We start from the raw sequence: 22,532 nt of genomic DNA on the forward strand, positions 1-22,532 counted from the left end.
ATAAATGCCCTAGTGCAGATAGCCTAGTATGAACCTATGAATAATTTCCACTATCCATTCCTTAAATTCCCCGCTTTTTAACAAGTAGGTGGGAAGTACCAGGGTCTCAATTTTACTTAATTACCGAACATTTTTATCTTAGCTGTTATTGGCACATGATCTGAAATAGTTATTGGCTGTGTGTCATGTTCCTGTGAAATATAATTTTTGTCTACTCTAGACAAGTTTTTGTACCTTGGAGAATAATATGTAAATTCTGTAAGTGTCTACTACTGAATTCACATTTTCCATACCAAATATTTTCATAAATTTATTTAGAAATCTACCCTCTTTTGTGTTATATTTTCCCTTCTACGTCCCAGATACATTCTCATTGTTGCAAATCAATTTCCAGTTTCTACCTACAAGTAGTATCCTCTGCTGAAAGCTAATTATTTATCTCATTTTTAAGTTCCATAATAGTAGTTTTAGGTAGAATATAAATACATGCCAGTGTAATCCTTCTCCCTCGCCAGTAACCCTTTACTACCATAAATCTACCATTACTATCTTTTTTTCTCTCTTCAATCACTTTTGGAGCCCCTTCTGCAATTAGTATAAGTAATCTCCTTTAACGTTGTCCCTGGTATTCTCCTGAATATCCATTACAAATCCTTTCTTTGTTAAATTCACATGCTCACTTCTTTCCAAATGTGTCTCCTGTAGCATTGCTATTGGCACTCTGCATTTCTTGATATAATTGAATACTCTTACTTTTTTATCTGTACCTGTGAGGCCAGTCATGATCCAAACCAATGTGTTTAGTGTAGACATTATGATAAGAAGTTATTATTCCCACCTGTTAACACGACAGCTTTTTTAAATGTCTTTTTCCAGCTTTTTTGTTACATACACCCACTAATGTTTAGCAGGTTGATCCTTTAGACAGTTGCTTCCCGTCATCTCCATTTGAAACTATTCCACATTTTATATGACTTTTTATTTTAATGAAAACCCTTAAATAAAACACCCCCAGAGCCTGTTAACTAAACACAGGAACTATGTACGTCTTCAAATAATGAAGTTTAACCTTCCTGATGTGAACAATTGTCCCAGAATTGACAGCTATTCCCACAGGCTTTAATTAACTTAAAATTAAGGTTATCCATGCTAAGCCAGGTGTTATAGCCTGAAATTCTACTTATACTAATTGCTGTCTCTTCTTTTCTTAATCTTTATTCCCTTTGCAGATGTGAAAAACAACTTGTAGGCTTTCAAAATACATAACTTTTAGCTTTAAGAAAAAAATGTACTGGCTATCTTTAAATAAAACTAAAGTATACACTGTTGTAGTAAATGCATTAAAGTGTTTAGTTATCAGAAAAGCTGTCATCTCTTAATCACTTCTGGTAATTTCAAACTTTATTTTTTACTGAGTTGCTTGCCCTTGTACCTCTTAATTTTGCTTATCTGTTAGTAAACAATGTCCACAACTTGATTTATTGCCTTCAGCTTTAGTCAGCTTGTTTCCATTGAGACAAGAAAAAAAAATGGACATCTACCTTCAGCTTCAGAATTCTCAACTGGTACTGATGTTTTTTTTTTTTTTTTTTTTTTTTTGCTTAAAGAAAACTATTCATTACAACGCTGTCTCTCATTTAAAAAAAATAAAACGCTTGCATAAATCTTGTCATTAGATTACATCAAGGACATTAATCCAGACATTCACTGATGCAAAAGTAAAAGAAAACTTGCAGTTCTACACACATTATAATCAGTACACTTTTGCATCCCATCCCCCATTCCAGCAGCCCAAGATTCTAACCTATTCAGTTAAACATGCTTTTGTTCAGCCTTTCTTCTCGTTTTACATTGTAATGCTTACATTTTTACATTTTTTAAAACTAAAGAATAAGTGAAAAAAATGCCTGTTAAATTAGTATCTTTTTCATATACAACATCACTGAAAATGCTTTACTATAGAACATGTGATTTATGTCGTGAAATGTTTTGTGCAAATACTTTAAAGAACAAAAATGTTTTACTTGCAGTTACTTTTTTTTCCCTTTTTTATCCTTTTTCCCCTTCCAGTGTCCCTCCAAACATTAATGTCATAAAAGTGGGGCATGTGCATGTCAGTCTCCCAACATGTTTAACAAAGTAAGCAAAAATCCAATCTTTCTCGGCTTTTTCTTTTAAAGCCTTATTTCAGAAATGTGATTGATGCTTTATAGTTTCACATTTTTTCACTAATTTCAGTGTTGCTGCTCTCTTCCTGTTCATCTCTATCTCCCAACCCCAGACTCTAGTTCAAGTACAGGATACTCCTAATTCTTCTAGTTAAGTTCTGTGCTTTTTTCTGTTTCTCAAGCATTTTCCATTGTAATACTGGAAAGGATTTCACTGAAAGTCTCTCTATGAGCCTTACAATCAGAAGAATGCGAAGCAGAGTCCCCTTATGTTTGATATTCACCCCTTGTTAGATAAACTTTTATATTTCCACCCTTAACCTGTTCTGCATCAAAAATGACTTTGTTCCTCCAGGACAGAATATTCTGAATACAGCTACATACAGTAGTTTGAATCTCACACCTGCCTCTGGACATTCCCTGATTGCTGGGATAAATTTGTTTTTCTTCTGCCTGGTGTACAATGAATAATCATTTTCCACAAACACTCTACAGTCTCCAATTTTTAAGACTTTGCCTTTATGCCACAGTTTTGTCAGGATTAACTCTTTTCTGCTGGCATGATTGCATCTTTACTAGTACAAGTCCTAGCTGCTTTCTCATTGCCAGGTTTGGGACATACACGCACTGTGCCCTTTCAGTTAACAAATCCTGCTGTAGAATATCAGTCCAGTTATTTATCTGTGCTTTCATAAAATGAATATAGTCTGTTCCTTCCAGTTTATCTGGTAGATCAGAAAATCTCAGATTTTCTCCATGTGCTCTGTCCAGTAATTTTACCATTTTTTTGAAACACTTCTTGAGCAGTCTCATAGTCATCCAGCCTTTTCATTTCATCCTCAGATTTTTGCAGTTTTATCAGTTCATCTAAAGAGTTTTTAAAGCTAGAATAAACTGAAGAATAATTCCCCTTTAATACCAAATTCCACAAACTAATTAACATAACATAATATTTTTAATATAGGTTCATAGGTTCATACTAGGCTATCTGCCCGAGGGCATTTACAAGCCTAGCCCATCGTTTTGTGGCTTACGCCACCCCTTTTAGTGGGGAACTATACCCATTATTTTGCTGTTGCCTGTGTCGAGTGTGACACTGAGGGGGTATCTGGGGGTATATCATCTATCTCTCCATCCATTGGTCAAGATTTCTCTTAAACAAGGCCAGCGGGTGCTCTGCCTCACACATATAAATTTTGTTTCACAGCAGCATAGGAGAGTCTTTGATGAATATCCTATCCCTCAGCGTTTAATTAATAATGTAGTCGGAGGTTTAAGCTTCCTTGACTCCAGATGATCTATCTATTTTTTTTTTGAAGCATATTCATATCATCAAATCTTGTATGTTAGGCAAAGGTCACCTCTGAGCAGCGATGGCGCGACTGAATAGAGCTGGAGTTCTTTCAAGTCGGGCATAGGACAGATTTTTTGAGACCCTTTTTCCTTGGTGAGGAAGGAACTGTGGCCTCTCCAGCTGCTGCAAGTGTCGGGTCAGATACATTCTGAATGGGGCATTGTACTCAATCATTGGTCTGATGAGTGATGAGTAAAGGGAGACCATGACCTCCCTTGATCTAGATGAGAATCCCTTCATGATAAGGTGGGCAATGTAGAAGGTCTTCCTAACTACTTTAGCTACATGGGTGTCGAATGACAGACTAATATGTAGTTTTATTATACAATTGTTTCTATTATAAGTATTGAAGTGGCCAATATTATTACACATAATTATTATCATTATTATAATTATTTTGAAAGTTGAGTGAAGTAATGTGTATATTACTTAAATATATTTATTTATATAATAAACGTACATATATTTGTATTTAGTATTATATAAATGTATAGGTTGATATAGGTATATTAATATATATATATATATATATATATATATATATATATATATATAATATTGAGTTTTAAGTGTATTAAGAGTTTTATTTATATATACATTTTTACATAGTATATGTTTTGTTCTTAAAGCAGCTGGAATAGTTTAGTGAGAAATTTTATTTTAATTAAAATGATCAATTATTTACTAATGTATTAAGGAAACTGATTGGTTGTTGCTAGATGATGTAACTATTATATGAATGATTTTAGATTTTCCACTGACTCTGATGAAGCCATATGTTTTATGGTGAAAGCGTTAAGTTAGTGGAATTTGGTATTAAAGTGGAATTATTCTTCAGTTTATCCTGGCTTTGGTTATTTTACCAGTTTGGCTCTCATTGCACTTCTTTTTGTGAATTAGTTTTTAAAGCTTCTTCCATTTTTCCAGCCTTTTGTTATTTCAGTTGATATACTCCTTCTCAATGTTTCATTTATCGTAATCAGAGTATATTTGACTTTTTTTTCCTTTAAATTACTGGAAGCCATCTCTTGTTCTAAAGCTGGAGCTTGAACTGCTTTTTACTGAACAGCTACAGGATTCTTCCTAGTCAGTGTTTTCGCTTCACCTTTTCCAGTTGATTTCTTTTAGGGTCTCTAGGTTTCTTCTTTGCTGATATCCAGGCGGTGTACTTACTAGCCAGTAACTGAATTTTACTAATACAGGCAGAATTACTGTCCCTTAGCTATCAATTTCTTTTTTCACACTGAGCGAGCTGAAATTAAGCTGTTGATCGGTGTGCAGCTATCTTGAGAAGCCCTAGACTCCTATTATTGAGTAATACCATCAGGATGTTGTTAGGAACGGAGTCTGAGTTTGCTGTATTGGCTTTACAGTATGGGGACTCTGCCTACCAAAAAGAAGGAAGAAAAATAGAAAAAGGCAAAATGAGGGTAGCAAAGATTTTAGCCAATATACAGGAATCCCTGATACGAGAGGTGTAAGCCATCCATGGTGAAACAGGAAGACTTGGCTACCAGTCTCATCACAGGCTGATGCATACTGGATCCCCTTAGAATTAAGCCAGTTATTAAAGTCAATTATTTTGTTTTGGTACCTAGGGATTATGATTGGTGAATGTAAACTACTACTTAGATGCATGTGTTAGAGGTAAGAAAGAGGCTATTGAATACATTCCACTTTTTGTCTCTCTGCATGTCCCTCTGGACAGAGCACCTCAGGCCATTCTTAAGTCATAGTCATATTTTTCTGGTTTAAGGGGTCTTAGGGCTATTGTGACATCACAGAATCTGGAAATGGATATGCAGTTTGCAGTCACCATGTTCTGTCCAGTCTGGCGAATATGGAGTCTGCATGCCTAACTACAGTCACGTGACTAAAACATTTCCCTGCAAGGAAGCTTAATACTTATGCCTGCCTGTTTCATGGCAGCACCTGAGTGAATTATGTAGATTTTGCAGTTTGTGTAAGTGGAGAATAAGAAGAAGATGTACTGTATATTGGAGGCTGGTCTCAGAGTGAACATAGGAAGCTTTTTTTCTTTACAGCCTCAACGTAAGTTGTATGTCTAGTGTGTTGTGTTTTATATGATGTTATGGAGGTGTAATGCTTACCAGTAGTCTGGTGATATCTGAGGTTTGTCTCCATGTTTCATAAATATTTGCATCTCTCACAATTTGTACCATCAGTTGTTGGAAACAGTAAACCGTCACTATGCAGTAATGGTAAATAATGTAGTAGTGCACTCAGCAGAGTAGTTTCTAAGCACAGGTCCCCAATTATTATGGTCAGCTAAATGATAGTATACCAGGCACTGAACACGACAGCTTTAGCCTCTAAAAGCAGAGCAGTCAGTAAGCAGAAACATCAAAAGGGTGAGTGTTGCTTCCACTGGAGCAATTTCTAGGTACTGGTCTTTAATAAATCTATCAGTTTAAAAGACAGTACTATGTATAATAGTAGGAGGAGTACAGCAAAATTATAGTTTAACCCAGTGAGTGTTTGAGTACCCAGTAATAGCAGGAGAAATACAATGCACTATACACTACAAGACATACAAGAGGAATTGAGCAAGATTTGACATGATGAATAGTGATGATTCACCCATTTGTTACTAACTGTTCTTTCTTTACTGAGAGCAAAACTGTAGAATTAATCCCAGACTGGTTCCTGATAATTGGGTTGCAGGCTGTTTGGTGATCAGTGGTTGTAGGGATCTATAGGCTTGTTGTAGCCTTCTTCTTCTGGAAAATCCACTGGATAGCATGTAGAGCAGTTCAGCACAACAGAAAGCCAAGTTGCATTGGCCTGCAGAATTTAAACTGAAGAGGTTTCCACCAAAATGGCAAGCAGACCTATAAGAGAAGTTGGGTGCACACACACACTACCCAGTCAGAGACACAGGAGTCAATGTTTCTCTATACCTTCTCTCACCATGAGCAAAACACTACCACTAATCCCAAGCTGGCATGCAGGAGACACTTCCATTTCCACTGAACAGCAGGCTCCAGGAATGCTATGAAACAATGTCTTCTTAAGCTTCTTCTTGTTGGAGCAAAACTGAAGCACAAAACCCTCATTAGTTCCTGAGAAATGGTTTGTAGATTGTCCAGTGATCATTCACCTTGCCCCAGATGCTGAATATTTTAAAAGTAAGATGCAAAAAAGAAGTTAAAATGGACCAGTTGTTACAGCGTGCACTAAAGGGGATGGGTGGTAATGAAAGAGAGGGCAATTACAAGTTTAATAATCAAATGAGAGGGCGTTCCCAATTTAATCTTCCAGTGTTTACCAGTATGAATATGAGATGATGAGATGAGATTATAGGAAGATTCCAAAGTCAAATTTATAAGGAGCAGATGATCTGAAAGCCATTGAGTTAAAAGTACTACAGGGAATGTGAGGCTGCTGGGAAAAATCCAGAATAGTCTCATAGCTGAAGCAGTGTCCAAAGATTAAACATTTTCCTGTCCTGCTTGCCTTAAATTAAAAAAAAATGCTACTTAGCACAGATTGTCTCCAAAGGAATGAACTCTAGCTGAATTGTGGGAGGAGCTGACACTAAGCAAGTACTTTTAAAAAAGAAAAATACTTGCGGATGATCCCCACCGCTAGAGAATGAAGGGACTCTAGTCCAGTAAGGGTAGGATTGATGGCATGCAGGCAAAGAGGCAAAAAGCACTCAGAAAAAATATTGACTGGGTATGAAATTCATAATAAAATTTTTAAAAATGTTATGAATTACATTAACTAAAGGAACAAACAGAAAATGCTCATGGGAAAATAGTGTAAATAATGAAATGTTTAACAAAGTAATTTAAATATCTGAATTAGTGAAGAAAAATGCACTCACAGGAAACAGAGTAGAAGGTTCGAAGACTAATTTTGATCCGTTTTCCCTTTAGGAACAAGGGGTTGATGGAAGTATTTTCCAAAATCCTGCAAAGCTTCACCTGACTATTGGGACACTGGTGCTCTTGAATGAAAAGGAGGTTACACAAGCCTGTGAACTTTTGCAGCAGTGCAAGAAGGAATTTATTGAGTAAGTAAAACACACGTCTTGCTATTCATGAACAGTAAACCTGACAGCAAATTAACATTTGACCTTACCTAATTTAATTTGATTTTTCTTTGTGTGGATGTTTTTCTAGTAGACAGGGAAAGATTTAAAAGCATAACTTTACCTCTAAATTAAAATAAAAATAAACTTAACTTTCATAATGTATAGTTTTACCTCAGGTTTGCTCGCTGAAACCTTTGTTTTGACTCACAATATGACATGACAGCAGAAGTCATTACATTTAGTTATTTGATTGGCTGAATACATTCATTAACAGCATTGATGTTGTTGTTGTGTCTTTCGGCTTTTCCCGGTTAGGGGTCGCCACAGCGGAACTCCGGTCTGCTAATGATTGGTAGTTGATTTATACGTGCCGAGTTACCAGCCCTGACGCACAAACTTCAACGAAGGTACGCCCATTCACACATGTCTCCACGCAGAAGGCACTCTAGCTGAGAATCGAACTGGACAGCGTCTTACTGTGAGGCGACAACGCTACTGCAGCACCACCACCGCGGTTTTTATTAACAGCATTGATGTAAACCTCTTATTTACAGGTGTTCCATGCCAGTTTAGAAAATTGTCTTTTGTGTACAGAAGGATTAAACTTTAGTACTGCTTTCTCTTTTTTAGTATTACATTTCCATGGCTAATACTTTAAGTTTAACATTGGTATACTCTGTGGAATACTGCTTTTTATTACTGTATTATCTGCAAGATTACTCAGTAGTTTGTTTTTTTATTTACTAGGAAAGTTTAGTATTTTTCATTTTATTAGTGAAGTATTTTGCAGACTAAAGTATTGTCCAGGTACAACAGACTGTCCTTGCAATGTTATTTGAAAATGTAGCAGTGATTTTAAAAAATAAAAGCCATGCGTTTTACAGTGTGTACATTTTTATTTTTACTGTTAACACTCAGGTGTGCTTATTGGTTCATATATTGACACGCTCACATATGCAGACACACAAATATACGTATTTTATACATGCACTCACTCACATGGAGATTTGTTTGTAATGGAGTTAGGACCTCATCAAAAAAGGATGTCTTTATGCTAACCAATATTTATCTAGATGTGGTAAGAGGCACTCGACAACCATGATCACTCTACTTTGTGAGTTTCTCCATCTAAATACTAATTTAAAGATATGGCATTACAAAAAGACATTTTGGAGAAATGCAGTAGTAAAGAATATGGAACGGTGTCAGGGAGTGAAAATAGTTAGTGTAGAGGGGCTGCATGCTGAAAAACAGACAAAAAACTGTGCTGTGACTCCATTTTGCAGCAAGTGAACAGGAAAGTGCATTTATTTTGCTGTGCTTAGTCACCTGGTTATTTGAATTGTGTCTGTCATTTTTTATTTGAAATTACAGCTATTAGTTGAAGTTATTTTACAGTTAGCACTGCAGTTCATGCAGTTTCTGTACTATGTTTAGCTATTTAAATACATTTTGAGTGGCTTCTGTTGTTTTTCTGCATGGCTTCTGTTGTTTTTCTGCATTTTACCTCATTTTCTATGAAATTCAAGTTACAGCTATTAAATGAAGTTGTTTTATAGTCTGCCCTTCATTTCAAATGACTTCTGTGCTAAGTGAATTAATCAGTGTTGCTGCATTTGTGTACTGTGTTATAGTCACATTTTGACACAGTTACAGCATGCAGTCATTTTAGACCTGCTAGAAGAGGCATCTTGAGTTTGTGGCTGTTGTAGTGGCAGGAGGGAAATTGCTGCACTTCTGAGGAAGATAAACACTATTGGTTAGAGCTTTAGCTGTTTTTCATTTCTTTCATTTTCCCTGTTTATTTTATATTGCACAGGTAGGAAGTCATTGCTCTCTTATTCTAAGAGTCCTGGAAGCTATACTCCTGTGCACAAGCTAAAAAAAGTGGTATTTTTACTCCATTTTGCATCCAGTAAACAAAAAAGTATGTTACTGCACATAAAGTCATCTAGCCATTTAAATCTGTTTTGAGTAGCTTCTGTCTATTTGTACATTTTTACTGGGGTTTCTCTGAATTTGAATATACAGGTATTAACTGAAGTCATTTTACAGTATGCACTGCATTTCAGTTGGTTTATGTGCCTTGATAATTAAATCCATTTTGAGTGGTTTGTCATTTTTCTGCATTTTACTGTGTTTTCCCTGAAATTGAAGTTACAACTGTTAATTGAAGTTATTTCACAGCTTGCACCGCATTTCAAGTGGCTTATGTGTTGTTAAGCATATTAATGTGTTTTGCTACATTTGTTTGCTGCGTTTTAGTCACTTTTCAAAGTTAACAGCAAACACTCCATCTTGAACAGGTGTGGAAGTCATCTGGAGCTAGTAGCAGTAATTCCAGTGGCAGGAGAGTAATTCTTGCAGCTCTGGGGAAGATAAACACTATTAGTTAGAGCTTTAGTTTTTATTTTCTCATGTTCCCTGTTTATTTTATATTGCGCAGAGCTGCACTTAGAGCTGTGGGGTTGAAACGGGCTTCAGTTTCTAAATTTTCCTAATATAACCAACTCACCCAAATTATGTCAGTAAATGTTTTTTTCTACTTGCAGGTGCAACAAACTGTGTGTAGCTGTATAATGTGCAGAGCTGAGGACCTAGTACCCTAAAGAGCTCATAACAGCCCATTATGTGTCTTAGCCGACAACTGTTAAGTAATCTCAACACTAATGTTATGCAAGGTTTCCAAGATGTGCTTATCACACTGTCTCATATAAACTCAGGTTATGTATTTCCTTAAACAGACATTCATACGTAACTACACTATCCACCCTTAACTGCTAACTACTTCAGTAGGCTTTAAATCTGTGTTTTATTTAAGCCCTGCAAGTCTGTAATAAGCTCAGGTTTTACTTCACACTGGACAAAATGGAAGGTTGGCTAGCCTATCTTCTCTCTATTACCATCCTAATTGCTTTAGTTATCCTAAAGCAGTGTAGCAACTGCCATGTGCGCACAGATGATAAACACTTATTAAATACAAATAACTCTGTGACAAGTACAAATATTTAAGTGATATGGAGGCGTAACTCTCACAAAAAAAAAAAAAAACAGACTGAGAACATCACACTAGCATACTACTTGCCATGCACCCAGCCCTGACAGAATATATTTATTTATTTTACATTTGTTAACCGGGAAAGTCTGACTGGACACACATCCATTTTCAGCAGAGGCTTGGAGAAAAAAGCTCCAATAGCATGTCATAAAGAAATTACACAAGAATATCATACAGATATATAAGTTCCATAGAAACATAAGTTATGTATAGATTAACAATTCCTGTAGTATTGTCATATGCGGAGGGTGTAAATAAATCCTTACCTAAGCTTCCTGTACCTGTATGGATTAATAAGTCTCAGCAAAAATCAAACATTGCATCACTAAGTAAAACTTTTTTTAAGAAAAAGTCATCATGAGAAAAAGAGCCTCAATTCCAGTACACCAGACCACTTTACAAACAGAAATATTTTAGTGATTGGAAACTACATTGTGAGGCAGACAGATTCCCCACTCGCTAGGCTGGACAAAGACTGGGTGACTATCAGCCATCTTTCAGGAGTTAGGATCCTTGCAACAGACAAATTTAACTAAGACTAATTGTGTAAGTGTGGATGAATAACCTGGGGTGAAAACCCTGAGGGAGATGCAGATAGACTCTCAAGTTATGTCACAACTGTAGGTAAGACCCTGATACTAAGTTGAGTCCTCCCTTGTCCATGAATGATGTTTAGGTACAAAGAAAAGATGATTGGCGTAAACAACTGTCTAAATAATTGATGTCATTCTGGCGGGATCCAGTATGTGTCAGTGTGGAACAGGATGCTTGACAGTCCTACTTGCTTTGCAAAGGATGGTCTTCACCTCTCCTTCAAAGACGTCTCTATACTGGCTAAAGCCCTTGATGCCTGTCATAGTGCCTTTTCAGATTAAGTTCAGTTATGAACGTTTCAACTTAATAAATGTATCGATGTCAAAACTGGGTCAAATTAAGGTAGTTTTGCTCACTGCCAGAACTCTAAACAACAAGCTGCGCAACTGCGAGGCATTCCTGCATTTGGAAGGCATCTATATATATATATATATATATATATATATATATATATATATATATATAAATATGGTTTAAATGTCCAGAAGATACTCTCTTTATACTTGGGTTTAGCTCCTACCATGCCTTCCGACCCAGTAACAACTGTGGTGGTGTGTCCATATTTGCCAGACACTATATTACCTCTAGACAGATTCCCAGAAGCCCACAAATGGAACTTGGCAAACTGCAAATCACAATAAACAATAAACAAAATCAACTATCAGTTTAGCACCTTGTTACAGGATGTCTTCCATGACCCCAGAACTGTGTTTCAGGATGTTCTTCGTGTTTCACTGTTGCAATCATTACACTTGGGCTATCCTGCTGGCAGGTTGCCCTCAGTCAGCCTGAATTCCAAAGTCTAGATCTGGCGTCAGTTGCTGTCGCCTCTTCCCTGACGTCAGAGCGCCAGGGGTATAAAAGATGCAGCCGACGCCATTTTCTTCAGTCTTTCTTGCTGCGTGGTGCCCAAAGCATAAGCAGTTCGCAAGTGCCGGTCGGCCGACTCCTGAGATTTTTGTGTTCGAATTTCAGATCCGAAGTCTTCTTCAAAAGCTAAGTACCCCATTGGGGAAACTTTTTTTCTTGCTCCAGACCGATGTCAGAAAAAGTTAATAATTGTATTTCTTGTGGGAAGCAAATACCTCATAAGGACTTTCATTCTTACTGTATTCCTTGCCTAGGCCCTGACCACGACGTTGCTAGTTGTCGGTTTTGTGCTAGATTTAACCAAAGCCCTATTAAGCGTTGATACGATTTTGCATTACACTATTTTGGCAGAAGATTTAATTATACAATGTCGTCTGATAGCCATCCGACTATGGGAATTCACAAGAAACGCAAAGAAAAAGAAAAGGATAAGCATCAGAGGTCCAAAACTGACGACGAGGCTTCTTCTAAGCCAGTCGCTGGTTCACCGGTTCTCAGTGAGACGCCTTTGCAGCCCCTGACGCCCGCTACTTTAGACCCGCAGGCTGCTACCGACTCCCACGTGGAGTCGACTAGGCCACTGGAAGCTCAAGGTATTGGACCTTCAGAGACTATTTCCTCAGATGGGTCCGGAGTCGCTGAGCAGGCATCGGCTTCTGAGGGTGTTTTCAGACCTACTCAATTATACATTAAAACGACTTCAGCTTCAAAGGCAAAGACTAAAGCACCTTTAAAGACAAAGAAACAAGTACAACAGCTGCATGGACAGGCCTCCATGCCCAAAAAACAGATGCTCAAAATGGCCGAAGATCTAATTACTTTGATCAGGGGTTCCCATCCCCCACCTGATAAAAGGCCTAGGCAAGAGACAGAATATGAATCTTCAGATCAGGTTTCCATTTCATCTGATTCCTCTTCTGATCAGGAATACTCTCTTCCTCTCTATGAGGATTCTGATGCTGAAGAATCTATCCCTTCAGCCTCTCCTCCTGAGGAGTACTCTTTTGGGGAAACCTTGCATACCATGAGGGAGCATTTTCACTGGGAGAGCCAAGATTTTTCAGAATCTAAGAAAAGGCTCAGAGATTACCTTTTACCACCACAACACAGGCCCCTAGCTATTCCACCTGTGTTAGACATTGTAGATGATGTATTTTCAGAGTCTAGTCTGACTCCTGACTCCTTACCTCCAGCTCCTGTTAAGCCGGACAGGTACTACAGGGTTCCTAACTCTCATAAATTCCTTTTCAAAAACCCTGCTGCTGACCCAGAAACAATCTCTCAGGGTCCCAAAGGGGTCAAGGCTTCCGCTGCAAAAAACCCTACCCCCTCAGACAGGGATTCTAGGGCTTTGCACAGATGGGGAAAAAAGGTTTACACTTCTGCTACCTTGGCTATAAGAGCTTTAAATTGTCAGTTTCATATGCTCAGATATCAGCAATATATTATGTCACTGCTTAAACAGAAAATGTTGATAAATTCTGAATGTGCAGAAAACAAAAAAATGCAGGATTTATTGCATGCAGCTGAACAAGTTGGAAAACATACTTTGCAATGTGGTTTTGATTCTTTGGAGGCCTCCTGCAGGGCCGCTGTTATGGGTTCTGTAATCAGGAGGCATGCTTGGTTAAAGGAACAAAATCTGCCTGATCATGTCAAAGCAAAATTATTAGATGCTCCATTACAGCATGATACCTTGTTCAGTGTTAAAGCAGAAGAGGTGTTAAAGAAAATGGAGGATAAAGCTAAAGCTATGCAAACGGTTAAGGATTTCTTACAGGTACAGCCACCTAGATTTAGCAGACACTGGCCTACAAAGAATTGGTCCTTTCCAGTGTCAGAAAGACCACAAAGGGGCAGATCCCAGCCCCAAGGTTCATACAGGTCTAAACAATGGGGTGCTTCTACCTCCAAAAGCGGAGAAGACAAATCACAGCCATACAGGAAACAGTCCCAATGACTTCCCCCTGCCTGCACCAAGCACTTATCTTCTGGCAGCACCTTTAGGGGGAAGACTAGCACTTTTTTTCTCAAAATTGGCACATAATAACCCAGGACAAATGGGTCCTAGTCATAGTGTCACAAGGCTACAAGTTTCACTTCCATACCCTGCCAAGGACAAACAGTTGGCCAGACCTGCCAAAACATCATTGGGCAGAGGCACAAAAGCAAGTCTCATCCCTCATGGACATGTGGGCCATTCAACAAGTACCAGAGCAAGAGCAGGGACAAGGATTTTATTCAAGACTTTTCTTGGTCCCAAGAAAGGACAAGACCTGGAGACCATTACTGAACCTATCTATTCTAAATGCATTTCTGGATATACCAAAATTCAAAATGTTGACTCTACAGCAGCTTCTGCCCATGCTGGGCAAGAAGGCTTGGCTTGTGACTTTAGACCTAAGAGAGGCATACCTGCATGTCCCAATCAGACAAACATGCAGAAGATACCTCAGATTCAAAGCTGGCTCAATGTACTACCAATTCTCTGCACTGCCCTTTGGCTTATCTACTGCGCCCAGGGTCTTCACAAAGTGCCTGGCACCAGTAATTGCATTCTGCAGACAAAGAGGAATACAAATATATCCTTACTTGGACGAATGCCTCATTCAAGCAGAGAACAAGGACATTCTACTACAGCATCTGGTGTTTGTAAAGAGATTTCTAACAGGCCTAGGGTACACAATCAACGAAAGGAAATCAAAACTAGTACCCTCTCAAGAGATAATATTCCTGGGTGCAAGCTTAAATACAACTGCCCAGATGGCTTATCTCACGCCAGACAAACAAAGACAACTGACTACCTATTTCAACCTCTTGGCAACAAAGGCCCAGTTATCTGCAAGAAATATTCTGCAGGCTTTGGGCTTCATGGCATCCTGCATTCTACTAATTCCATATGCAAGACTGCATATGAGGAAACTTCAATGGTACCTAAAAAGTGTTTGGACTCAACATTGCCTCAGTCTGGAAACAAAAATTACCCTCATTCCCTGCCTGCAACAGGAGTTTCGATGGTGGGCGAAGTCTTGTCACCAGAACAAGGGGCAGCCATTCACTTTACCCCCAACCAGGCAAACATTAAAAATGGATGCATCAGATTACGCCTGGGGGGCCCACATGGCAGGAAGGTGTATTCAAGGCACATGGTCTGCAAACCAAATGAATCTACATATCAATCAAAAAGAGATGCTAGCTGTTCAGAATGCCCTGACAGCCTTCAAGGACCTACTTCATCCGGGACAACTACTGATAAAGACAGACAACACCACGGTCATGTGGTATATAAACAAGCAAGGAGGCACTCATTCCTACCCCCTTTGCAGACTAGCCATGACTTTGTGGGACACAGCATTGACTTACCAAGTACATCTGCAGGCACATTTCCTGCCAGGAAAGATAAATACTCTAGCAGACGAACTAAGCAGAAACCTCATGGATCCCCACGAGTGGAAATTGGATCCACAAGTCTTCAGCATGATAACAAGGAAATGGGGATGCCCAGAGATCTATTTGCCTCTCCTCACAACTACCAACTAAAAAGATTCTGCACAAGGACTTGTCACAGATGAGCATGGAAAGTGGATGCCCTATCTTTCAGCTGGAAAAACTTAGCAGTATATGCCTTTCCTCCACTGCCTCTCCTCCCCAAGGTACTCCTAAACTGCCTCTCCTCCCCAAGGTACTCCTAAAGGTCAGACAAGAGAAGCCAAAAATGATACTGATTGCCCCAGACTGGCCCCGCCAGTACTGGTATCCAATTCTAAGGAATTTGTCTCAATGCCCGGCTTGGACCTTGCCTCAAATACCTCATCTACTATCCCAACAAGACAATCAGATCCTGCACAGCCAGCTAAAGACCTTAAACCTGGCAGCATGGCAGATAATGTAGTCATGCAAAACGCACCCCTCACTAAAGCTGTGATGGATGTCATTTTGGAGGCCAGAAGGCCTAGTACCAGAAAATCTTACGCTGGAAAATGGAAGAGATTCTGTGCTTGGAACCATGCACAAGGAATTGACACAGCTGTACCAAATATTCCTCAGATTTTGCAATACTTAACTGAGATGCTGGACAAAGGCCTATCCTTTTCATCAGTTAGAATTCATGCCTCTGCTATTTCGGCTCATTACAATACAGAGCCACTAATCTTTTCTCATCCTTTAAAGCAGTACCTCAGAGGAGCCAAAAACTTAAGGCCTCCAAGGAGATCACCAATACCTGCATGGGATCTCAATTATGTCTTGGAAAAACTCACCCTGCCTACTTTTGAGCCAGCCGCTACTGCTGATATAAAGTTTTTATCTTGAACAGCTCCTCTGCTCCTAGCAATAACTTCTACAAGGTGAGTCTCAGAGCTACAGGCACTCATGGCTGTGGAACCTTTTATCATTTTATCATTTTTTATCCAGACAGGGTTTCTCTGAGGACAAACCCGACATTCATGCCTAAGGTAGTCACCAAGATTCCAATTTAGGAATCAAACACTATGGTAACATTTTTGAATATAGTAATTATAAGATTTTTAATTACAGTTCTGAATTAACTTGGATCATTTCAAATTGTTTTCCAAGGGTTTGAAATATATACCTATCCGAAAAGGCAACATTCCCCAGTCTATAATTGATATGAAGTTGTTTTTACGTAAAAGGAACTTGGCCTTGGTGGTGGCAGATTTACCATCTGCACATGGTCATTCCATTTTGAAGAAAAAAAGTATTTTTAATCCACCTCTTCACCCACAGCTCAAAAATTTAGAAATTATTATGGAAAGGGAGATTAGGAAAACTATTAATACACACAAGATATTATCAAACCTTTCTAAGGATGAGAAATTGGTTTTGAACCAACTTACCAACAACACGTCTTTAAGAATTATGGAACCAGATAAAGGAGGGGGTACAGTTTTAATGGACTATATTTTATATGAATCTAAAATGAAAGACATGCTATTAGACTATTTAAAGTATTCTAAGGCCTCTATTAATGAGGTAAATATAGCCCATTCCAAAATTGCTTTGCTTTTAAATGATGTGTTATTGGAAGAATCTATAGATTTGGATACTTATAATTTTTTGTACAATAGATATCCCAGGACACCTTCAGTTTTTGGTCTTCCGAAGGTTCATAAGGATCCTTCCGACCCACCTCTAAGACTTATAGTTTCCTCAGAGGGGTCTATGACTGCCCCCCTAGCCAAGTATTTAGATGTAAAATTGAAACCCCTTTCAAATCAGGGGATTACCATTCTGAAAGATTCATGGGATATTTTAAGACATATAAAACCTGAACTTTTCCATCCCAACCTACTGTTTGTTACCCTGGATATAGTTGACCTTTTTGGTTCTATTTCACACGAAACAGGTCTATTATGGCTGGAGGAAAGCATGAGAGCGAGTGGTAATTTCGGTTCTGATGATTTTAATACCTGTTTATTCCTTATGGAAACAGTACTTAAAAACAATTTTATGTTTTTTGAGGGTGAATTTTTCAAACAGGAGAGAGGGGTAGCTATGGGGGCAAAATGTGCCCCTACTTATGCAAACATCGTTTTGTCTTGGTGGGAGAAACTATTTGTTACTAACTGTGAGTTTTCCCATTGTTGGTGCTTTTACAAACGTTTTCTGGATGATATTGTTATTTTTTGGCATGATTCGTATGAAAGATTTTTAGAATTCCTCACATACCTTAAAGGGACCACTGATTTTTTGGATTTTACACACTCCTTTAACTATAGTGAATTAACTTATTTGGATATTTCCTTGGCCAAACTTGACCACTATTTTTCTTCTAAAGTATACAGGAAAAAAAACTTTTCCAATTCATATCTCCATTATAATAGTGGTCATCCATTTTTTCAGAAAAAGAACTTGGTCAAAGGACAGTTAGTTAGAATAAGTCGGATGACATCTGAGGAAGAGGATTTTGTAAAGGAAGTGGAGATTGTGTCTCAGATGTTCTGAGACAGGGACTACCCTGATAATCTTATTCAAGATATTATCGAAGAGGTGGTCCAGGGTAGGAAAGAGAGATTTGCACCTATTTTAGGAAAGGATGAAATATTGAATCCTCCGAATAATGATTTAGTTTTTAACACTATTTATGAAGGGCCTATATAATGGATTACACGGGTGATTCACGTAACATCAGGGAAGTAATTATGAGAGAATGGGAATGTTTTCTTCAGATTACTGAATTAAAACAAATACAAAATCCACCTTTGACGTTTATATACAGGAGGGACACCCATTTTAAGAGACTTTTTGAATTTGGTAGTGGCTCAAGACTAGATCATTCATCTAGAAAAAAGGGGACTTACAAATGTGGTTCATGTTCCCAATGCCCCCATGTTGAAAATTGTTCCAGTATTTTTATACCCATTAGGAATAAACATATTAGGAGCCACACATTTTCCAACTGTAACACCGACGGTGTGGTTTACATAACTGTGTGTTCCCCCTGTGGGTCCTTCTATGTTGGAAAAACTGAGAGGAAACTGAAAACTAGGATGTATGAACATTATTATGAAATAAAAAAGGAGAATATTAATAAAGCACTGTTCAGACATACCCTTATATGTCCATCAGCTTCCTTTCACTTTTTTGTTATTGAAGTGGTACCCAAAGAAATCAGGGGAGGTATGTGGGAGACCAGATTAGAATACAGAGAGCTGTATTGGCAGATTATATTAGAAGCCACTATGACTCCTGGTCTCAATGATACAATTTCCATAATGCCAGTTTTAAAGTTGAGGAGTGCAAAAAGTACAGTTTTGTACCTACCATAAATGTAGATGTTCGAGGATCCACATTGCTGCAGTCCTAACTATTGGGTAGTCCGCTGTCCAGTCGGCCCGAATACCAAAGTATATGGCTGATCAGTGCCGGTCAAGGCAGCAATACGTACGCATGACCGACGCCATATCCTCAGTCTTTTCTTGCCCCAGATGTCAGAAGACCCTAAAAGACAAGGCCAATACCAAAACTCCAAACATACCTGCACCAAAAATATGTACAATATATACAAAAGTACCAGAATACAACCTCACCTACACAACCACCCCTAAACACAGAGGGAAGGAGGGAGGTAAATTGGACTGCAGCAATGTGGATCCTCGAACATCTACATTTATGGTAGGTACAAAACTGTACTATGTTCTTCATTCCACATTGCTGCAGTCCTAACTATTGGGTAGAATCCCAAAGCAGAGGTAAGGAGGCTGGCAAATCATAAGGAAACAGGAGCTGACAACATGCCTTGCAAAATAGCTGTGGCAAAACCAGCCCTAGACTTAGAGTAGAGAGGAAGGTGATAATGCTTAGAGAAAGTATGCACCGAACTCCAAGTAGCTGCCTCCAAAATATCCTTAGTTGCCACCCCTTAGAAATGCTGTAGAAGTGGCAGTAGCCCTAGTGGAATGAGGCCTAATCCCAGCTGGAATCTCCTTGCCATGATGGGAATAACAAAATGCAATGCAAAACCCAATCCACCTAGAAATAGTTTGTTTTGACACAGGCTTGCGAACTCAAAGCAAAAGAAACAAACAACTGCTGAGACTGCCTAAAATCCTTAGTCCTGCTTAAATAATAACGCAATTGCCTGTGTACATCTAAAGTGTGCAAAATCTTTTCCCTTTATTTTGGGGATCTGCATAAAAAGTAGGCAAATGAATAGTTTGGTTTAAAGCCACACTAGAAACCACCTTAGGCATAAAGGAAGGATTAGTAATGTAATGATACCCTATCCTTATGAAAAATCAAAAAGGCTCAACCGCCATAAGGGCCTGCAACTCAGAAACCCTTCTTGCAGAAGTAATGGCCAACAAAAAGCAGTCTTCCATGACAAGTATTTCAAGTCAGTAGTCATGAGGCTCAAAAGGTTGTAGAGTAAGTTTCTCCAACACAAAATTGAGATCCCAAGCAGGAGTAGGAGCTCTACGTGGGGTCTTATATTCTTTGCCCTCTAAGAAATTGCTTGAACAAAGGATGCGAAAACAATGGTGGATCACAATCATAGTGAGCTGAAATTGCTGCAGCATGAATCTTAATGGAAGAGAAAGACAAACCTTTGTCCAATAACTCAGTAAGATATTGAAGAGCCACACTCAAATTAGGCTCAGAAATCTCCAAATTGTTTGCTGCACTCCAAAATAAAATCTCTTCCATTTTTCTGCGTACACCTTCCTTGTACTAGGTCTTCTGGCTTCCATAATCACATTTAAAACTTGTTGAGGAAGTTGAGACCTGCTGTGTTTCAAAACAGAATATGCCAGGCTGTTAGATGAAGAGAGTGGAGCTTGACATTGAGCAGGTGACCGTCCCTCTGAGACAACAGGTGTGGAATCAAAGGTAAAGGCCATGGAGGCTTCCTTACCAGACACCTCAGTAATGGGTACCAGTGTTGCCGAGGCCAATCTGGAGCTATTAAAATCATCCTTGGCTTGTCTTGTCTGACCTTTAGGAGCACCTTTGGGAGAAGAGGCAGAGGTGGAAGGCATACACATGAAGATTTTTCCAACTGAAAGAAAGAGCATCCACTTTCCAAGCTGTGTGATGAAACCTCTTTGTGCAAAACTTTGGCAGCTGGTGGTTTAGTGGAGAAGCGAACAGATCTATGTCTGAGTTCCCCATGACACTGTCAATTTTTGAAATACATGAAGATCCAGTTTCCACTCGTGGGGATCCATGATTTGTCTGCTTAACACATCTGCTAAGGAGTTCTGTGCTCCTGGCAGAAACCTTGCCTGAAGAGTTAGTTGCAAGCTGAGCGCAGTCTCCCATAAAATCATTGCTTGCCTGCACAACGGGTAAGAATGTGTTCCCCTTGTTTGTTGATGTACCACATGACAGTTGTGTTGTCTGTTAGAATCAACACCTGCCCTGGAAGAAGTAACTTCTTGAAAGCCATTAATGCAAACTGGACTGCTAACATCTCTTTCATGTTGATATGTAGATGCTGTAGTCTGGCAGGCCACTTGTCTTGTATCCACTTTCCATTTAGATGAGCTCCCCAAGCAATGTCTGAGGCATCTGTCGTTAGAATCTGACTCGCCTCTGGCCGGGTCACAGAGAGTCCCTTGTTTAGGTGACATTCCTGAGCCCACCACAAAATTCCTTTTGAATGCAAGGTATTATTTGAATGACAGTGTCCAAATCCTGGCAGTGCTGTGTCCATACATTTTGAGATACCATTGCAGCTTCCTCATATGCAGTTTGGCATTGGGAAGCACCAGAATACAAGATGCCATGAACCCTAAGGCTTGAAGGACTGTCCTTGCAGTCAGCCCGGACTGAAGAGATAGTTGATGGAAGTAACTGGAAAGATTCTTTTGTTTGTCCGGGGTTAAAAGGCCATCTGGGCTGCTGTATTCAGTCTCACACCCAGAAAGCACATGTCTTGAGGGTACTAGACTGGACTTTATTTCGTTCACAGAATACCCTAGGCATCTTAGCACTGCTATGACATATTCCAAATGCTGTAAAGGTCTTCCTTTTCTTGAGCCAGAATCAGGCAGTCGTCCAAGTAAGGATAGATTTGAATTCCTTTTAGTCTGAAGTAAGCTATCACTGGAGCCAGAACCTTTTGTGAATACTCTGGGCAGTAGATAAGCCAAAGGGCAATGCAGAGAACTGATAATGAGAATTTCCAGCTCAAACGCAGATACTTCCTGCAACTTAGTCTGATAGGCACATGAAGGTAAGCTTCCTTGAGATCTAAAGTTACCATCCAGTGATCTTTGCCCAGCAGAGGTAAAAGCTGTTGTAACGTCAACATTTTGAACTTGGGAATGTCCAGATAAGTGTTGAGGATAGATAAATCCAAAATTGGTCTCCACGTGTTCCCCTTCTTCGGTACTAGGAACAGGCGAGAATAAAATCCTAGGCCCTTTCTGGCACAGGAACTGGCTGAATGGCCCCTATTTGGAGCAACAGAGAAATTTGCTTGTGAGCCTCTTGTCTTTGTAGAGGAGGAATGTCTGGCATGCCTTTGAAAGGAGGCAAGGTATGGAAATAAAACCTGTAACCCGTGGTGAATGATATCCAGAACCCATCTGTCTTGGGTAATTAAATCCCAATTTTCTTTGAAAAGAGACAGCCTTCCTCTGGCAGTAGCTGCCAGGCGAGAATGTACAGGCAGCTGAAAAGGCAGGTCATTGGGTCTGTTTACGAAGGACTGACCCCTGCCCTCACCAGAAGTCTGAGCAGGTGAACTCCTGTTCTAGGCCTAAAAGAACCTTGAGCTCTGCCCCTACCACGTCTAGACCTACCCCTAGACTGGGAATCATAAGCAGGATATGTCCATCCCTTAGTAGGCCAATTTCTACTAAACTTTGGAGGCTGCACCTGCAAAAAATCCTTAACAGTTTGCATAGACTTAGCCTTGTCCTCCATTTTCTTTAAAACTGCTTCCACAGGCGAACCAAACAA

The 22,532-nt window shown here is 39.1% G+C and overlaps 1 protein-coding gene across 8 annotated transcripts in view; it reads left to right on the forward strand.

Annotated features, from left to right (window-relative positions):
- ASCC1 (activating signal cointegrator 1 complex subunit 1) overlaps window positions 1–22,532 on the forward strand; it is a gene marked incomplete at its 3' end in the record, with an annotated part of 476,277 nt that overhangs the window by 238,226 nt on the left and 215,519 nt on the right. For all 8 annotated transcript variants that reach the window (XM_044056221.1, XM_044056218.1, XM_044056214.1 and 5 more), the window contains 1 exon segment: window positions 7,425–7,561. In XM_044056221.1, the coding sequence (XP_043912156.1) occupies window positions 7,425–7,561 (137 nt within the window).

The sequence above is a fragment of the Protopterus annectens genome, chromosome 14.part0, assembly GCF_019279795.1.
Source record: "Protopterus annectens isolate FY-2018-M chromosome 14.part0, PAN1.0, whole genome shotgun sequence".
In the NCBI taxonomy this organism is placed as follows: Eukaryota; Metazoa; Chordata; order Ceratodontiformes; family Protopteridae; genus Protopterus; species Protopterus annectens.